Here is a 6,377-nt window from a genome sequence, read left to right on the forward strand (position 1 = left end):
TATATACACATACATACATATATAACGATGACAAAAATATTTCTGTTAGCATAATAACAATGGAGATTTATCAATTAATATTCAGTGACAGAAAAAAAATTACAAGAAAATGTGAAATATTTCTAAAACGGCTACATAAAATAGACATCTAAATTGCACGAATAATTATAGATTGTGCCTCAACAATAACTATCATAATAACAACAAATTCCGATAATATCGTGAGTAATAATTATTTTAAGCCTTGTGCTTTAACGACTGTTACATAACGGTATATTGCTCTTCGAAAGACAAAGTTTAAATATATAATTAAATATATAATTGCGTCCAAATTATATAAATTTAAAGCATTAAAATATGATATTTTAAATATATCTAATAATCTCAGCTGACGATTTAGCAGAGATAATATTCGCTTTAGTCTGATAATTATTATGTAATAGTGCAATTCTTAAAATCCGCAAACTAGTATATATAAGTCGTTCTGTATCATCTTTTAGCTGTTAGACTCCTCAATTTGGCGTATTCTCAAAAAGCTAAAAAATGAATACTTATTCCGAAGAATATTTGGTTTATATAATTATATAATTAATATATATAAGTAATTAGTTATTTAACTGCAGATAAAAATAAAAAAACACAATACATTATTTATTGATATTTAGTGATATTTAATATCTAATTAGAAGTAAAATAATCGGAAAACGTCGATGCAGTACTCCGATTGTTTATTGAATTTTTTTGTAAAAAAATATAGGCCTATTGATAAAACACGTGACCATAATTATAAATAACTTATAAAGAAATTATTAGTATCAAATAATTAGAATCATTTAGATCAATTGATAAAGATTAAAGTTATATATTTTATAAAGATTTTGAAAAATAATTTTTGATTTATAGAAAAAAATATTTCATTTGATAAACTATCAAAATTCAAAACGATGAAATCGTTATTTTTCCAACATGCGCCTTCTTTTTCAATAATTACTTTCTCAATAAAAATTATTAATCACTGTACGATTAATCGTATCATTACTCGCTCTAATTTTCTATCACATCCACCTCAAACGCATCGTAGTTTCAATCTGATGGATACCTAGTAAGAATCTTGATTCTTCATTTTTCTTCCTCATTCATCTTCTTAGGACAAATCTTATTTATAGAATTGATCATAAATTTCGTTTATACGAACGAAATTTTCTTCGATTTGTCAGCAATCGCAGTTCTCGAAGAATATTCGTAGAATCGATATTTCTCAGTCGCCAAAAATTCAATTAAGATCCAGTATCCTTATATAGTTTATTCGTTCGACATGAGCTGCACGCTGTCGTCGGCCGATCGAAGTCGGCGAACTTCTGACAAGGAACGAATCGGTGTCGGGTGTAATAACGAGAAGGGATGAGAGTGCCGATCTAAGATAAAAAGATAGCATATGGAAATAATTTTGAAGCGTTTTAAATGTATCAATCATTATACAAGACAATTTTTCATTTATAGAACAATTTATATATGATGTGTAAAATATAATATAATATACACATAGATACTCTTTAAAATTTTTAAAGTGGATCTCACTCTGAAGAGTGAAATAACTTTCATTTTCAAAAATTGAAAATTGAAATCATTCTTTTTTAAGATTGAATTTTGAAAGTTGAATTTTTACTCTTTTAGAATAAGCTTTCACTTCAAAAAATTTAGACAGTTATACATTTATTTATTATTGTATGTTTATAATTTATACGTAATTATGTAATTATATATTATTTATAAATAATCAATATATGTAGTTATACATATATTATCATATATTCCTTTATTGATTAGATTTTATCAGCAGGGTAGAAAGCTACAACTTCCGATGATCGCCCACTTTCAGGTACCTTAATTTAATCAGTTTAAAAGTGGAAAAAGGCAATATACATACATTGATATGTATGCGTGCGTGCGTGCACGCGCGCGCGCGCGTGTGTGTGTGTGTGTGTGTGTGTGTGTGTGTGTAGAAGAGAGAGAGAAAGATATCGCGCGTGTCTAAAGTCTACAGTGCAATGTCAAGGTTGGACATAAGTGTCTCTCATGAATCGATTTACTGAAACTCTGATCTATATTTTCACAATATCATGTCGGTATAATTTCACCTAGACATGCAAACACTCCCATCTCTCTTTCTTCGATTTGATTAAACAATATCATTTTCATATTGTCTTCTTATATGATTTATGCCCGGGAAAAAATGTTATATAATGGACACACTATACATATATATAATTATATATAATTTTATATAATTATATTTAATTATATATGAAACATTTTTTTCCATGTGATCACCAAACATTATTAAAAGAAAGAAAGAAACAAATTTTCTAGTTATAAATGTATAAATAAATATGTATAAATAAATAAATAGTAATTTTCCATCCAGAAGTCTTTTAATTTGTTGTTAACTATTAAAAGTTAGTTAATTTTTTAATTTGTAATTTTTTAAGTGAGTTAACATGTTATATTCTTAATATCTTTTTATCGTAAAATTCTCTTACTTTTAATATCTCTTACTTTTAATAAATTGACATTGAATAATAATTTTATATAAAATAATATGTGATTCATAATTATATTATATACGAAAATATTAATTTAAAAGAAAAGCAAACATTTTAGTTAAATAAATATTCGAATAATAAATTTCTATTAATTTTTAATTTAATTTAGCCATAGTTTTTCTTTACATAAATTATTCTTAAAGTGAATGTCCATTGTATACCCTAAATATCCTCGTTAAAATTCTTACCTCTAATATCAGTCGTCGTCTCGCTTCTGGAGAGCTCATGGTCGTTACCACGATGCGAGGGTGTCTTTGACGGGCTCTTTACTAGGAGTGTCGCATCATTCTTGCCTGGGGTGGTACTTTCATCCTGATTGGGGAACTGGAAGGCCGTGGAATTGGGCCACGAAGCCGGGGGTGGACTGCGTACCAGGTGCTCATGTACCTGTGCTAATGTTAGCGGATCCGCGTCACCATATTCCTGAAAATATATATCTTTTTATGTTTCTTTTTAGATACGTTTAAAAAGAAGTAGAAAACTGCTTCTTTCAAAAAGTGTATAACTCAAAAACGCGCTTCTTTCTCTTTTTTTTTCAGAAAAGTTGATTCGTTTTTAATAAATTTTTATACTCAAATAATTATGCACAAAAATTATTCAATAATTTATTTTTATTTAAATTCTGCTTTTAAATTGTAAGTACAAAACATACAATAATTTTTTTATTTATTAAAACTTTCGAAGATTATTGAAGGAATATTTTAACTAATATATGTGTACATATAAAAAATTAATAATTCTGAAAAATTGATAATATTATTTACTTTAGATCATTTGAAATAATTATAAAAAACTTTTATCTCTAAAAGTCATAATGATTAAAAAAAAACTATTATTATAGTGTATATAGAAATGGATCTGTAATATTTTGTTAAATTCGCAAAAGTTTAATTCGGGATCTCACCTGCGACATTAGAATTGCATCATCGGACTCGGACTCCTCGATCGATTCCACGAGGCTCTCTCGGCTTGCTAATACCTGCATATAATTAGAGAAAATTTGCACAATTACGTCAATATATATTACACAGCAAAATCGTGTAAAGCACTATTAAGAAATAAAAGAAGTTCATTAGCAATTCAATTTTCTTTCTACAGTTGGAAAAAATTTAAATAACCAATCACAAAAATTAACCAAAGAAATAATAATTTTTTTATGTAAATTAATTATTAAATTTTTAAATTCTAAAATACTACCTTTTGTAGAAATCAAGAATATATATTTTTCAAAATTAGAGTAAAGTAATGTTACAAAGGTTTGAATCATTTAGAATTTCAGCAATTCGCAAATTGTTCAGGATTGAAAGATTTCATAAAAATTGTCTTTTTTGAGGCAATGTAATGATCAGGCCGAACCTGTAGAAAGGGGTTGTCCTGACGACTCAGCCTGAGTGCCTCCATGTCCTGATCAATGTTACGCGTTCTACCGGGTGTCAGGGTCAGAATTGAGTGCGAGGGTGACGGCTGACAGGAGACAACGACGTCCACTGCTGTCACACTCAAGGTCGATGGAATTCGCGACATTGTGCTGTCACTCTCCGAGCCGTTTCGACGACAAGCGTTGGTAATAATTGCTGTAAGCAATATTGCTTGTAATATCGATCAAGTATGCAAATGCCTTCATTAACTCGATATAAAAATCTCGCAATAAATGTATATAATTTATTATCTGAAATATTATTAATTGAATAGATGGAACGTTCGCAATTGCGCATAATTTATTAGATGGATTTTTATCTTGCTAATTATATTTAAAGAAACAAATTGAAATAATGTAAGTGACCTTCGAAGTAAATGCCATTAATTAACCTTTTACACTTTTAATTAATAAGTTGCGTGTGAAAAGGTAAATATCATGAAATACCTATTTAATTCCTATATTAAAATTCTTTAACGAGATATCAATGTTTAAAAAAACATGCACTATTGCAACATGAACTATTGCATTTTTTATCAGAGTTTTTGTCCAATAAAATATATTTTTTTAACATCTTTCATCAATTTTAGTTTAATAAATAATGATAATATTAATTAATAATCGATAAGAAATCAAAAGCTCCACAGATTTTCTGTGTTACTAAAGAATACTTAGAGATATTTTCAAGCTAAGAAATTAAAGCTAAAATATTTTATAAAAGATCAGTGATATATCTCACCAGGAGTCTCCATCCTGGGCGTTCGTTCCATCTCTTCGTCTTCGTTAATTTTCATCCCTACCGCCAGTTTTTTCGATTTAAACAGATTCGTTAAGAAAGCTGTTCCTTTGCGTTTCACCCGATCATATCTGTATGCGCTTTCGGACGACACGTGTATCATAATTCGTCTGTAAATATAACGTAGTGTAAATAATTACAGCATCGTGTAATTTTTAATTTAAAATATAATGCTATCTTAATACATCTTCGGACGATATATGTATCATTAAAATAATAATTCTAATAATTCATAATTCATTTGTCGTACAACAAATTTTTCGAGCGTATTAATTGTCTGTAGGATAAAGAAGTTGTTGGATACTTCTATCCTGTACTCAATCAACAGGCTTCAAAAATTGTCGTATGATGAAATGTAATATTAGTTTTATTCCAGCCTTTATCATGAAATTATAAATATAATGGGAATTGAATAATTATCAATTTGTAACGTTATATATAGAATTGTGCACAAAATTGTAGAAAATTTGTTTAAGCAAATTGTTTTACTTTAATTACGTTAATCCGACATAGATTTAATAAAAAATACCAGTATAATAAAATATGTGTATTATGAATGTCTATGAATCGACAGAAAATAAATGTGAAATCAATCCAACAGTCATATAGTCAAAGAGTTAATTTGCATATTGTTCTCAAGTTGATACAAAGAACTGAATAATAACTCATTGTAAATTGTACATTGAAAAAAAATATAGTCAATTTTAATAAATATTTAGTTGAATGCTGCCAACTAAATATTTGTTAAATATAAAGATATATTTATTTGATACAAGAAATGTTAATTTAATTTAATAATCAATTTTTTTTACTGAACAAATATTCATTTATTGTAAGTAAATATTTAGTTGGCAGTATTGAACTAAATATTTATTAAAATTGATTATATTTTTTTCTCAGTGTAATGTAATAATTTTATATTGCAACAATATACGTCAGTAAATGATAAGCGATAGATGTGACAACTTACATTATTTTCACTTTTTAACCCATTAATCGCCGCAATTAAGCACCCTCATAACGATTAAGCATCATTTCCGAGAATTTTTATCGAAAAAAGTTCAACCTTATAAATATACATATACACATTTATCAAAAACTAATGTGAGATAATGATAATAAACAAACCGTATCGGGACGCACTTTCAAGTAAAAACTCGATGGAATTGAAATCGTTGTCAAATTTGCAAGCAACATCGGATTTACAATCCGAATAGCAGCATACTACCAACTGCAGCTGCGGAAGGGTGTGCACCTACTCCTGTGCAAGAACTCGCGCAGCTGCAGTTGCTAGCAAGTAGACAGAGCTTGCGTGTGACAGGGGTGGATAAGAAGGGGAAGGTGGTGAAAAAGATGAGAGCGACGAAGTCCTTAAAGAACGAAGCAAAGAGTGACGTTATTTCTCTTTTTTTTGTTTAATAGATCTTTAAGACTCACAACTGTTTACTTAATTAGTAAGACATATGACTATTTAAATTAAAGGATTGAGATGGATTTTATGAAGTTTGAATTTTTAATTAGAAATATAAAACGACGTCACACGAATTCAATTTACACAATT

General features: G+C 28.2%; 1 protein-coding gene across 1 annotated transcript; it reads right to left on the reverse strand.

The window, feature by feature from the left end:
* Positions 1–1,302: 1,302 nt before the first annotated feature.
* LOC105619948 lies at positions 1,303–4,919 on the reverse strand. The gene is made up of 5 exons (XM_012201462.1): positions 4,760–4,919; positions 3,960–4,177; positions 3,508–3,582; positions 2,792–3,026; positions 1,303–1,415 (listed from the first exon to the last, which is right to left on the reverse strand). The coding sequence occupies exons 1-5, from the start codon at positions 4,917–4,919 to the stop codon at positions 1,303–1,305; spliced, it is 801 nt and encodes a 266-aa protein (XP_012056852.1).
* Between the last annotated feature and the right edge of the window lie 1,458 nt (positions 4,920–6,377).

This window comes from Atta cephalotes (assembly GCF_000143395.1).
Source record: "Atta cephalotes unplaced genomic scaffold scaffold00023, whole genome shotgun sequence".
In the NCBI taxonomy this organism is placed as follows: Eukaryota; Metazoa; Arthropoda; class Insecta; order Hymenoptera; family Formicidae; genus Atta; species Atta cephalotes.

Bases quoted from the DNA above. Each gene is read 5' to 3' on its own strand.
- LOC105619948 (XM_012201462.1), bottom strand. From the start codon at position 4,919: ATGATACACGTGTCGTCCGAAAGCGCATACAGATATGATCGGGTGAAA. The intron at 3,583-3,959 runs GTTCGGCCTGAT...AATTATATGCAG, and splicing joins AGGACAACCCCTTTCTACAG to GTATTAGCAAGCCGAGAGAG. The intron at 3,027-3,507 runs GTGAGATCCCGA...ATATATTTTCAG, and splicing joins ATGCAATTCTAATGTCGCAG to GAATATGGTGACGCGGATCC.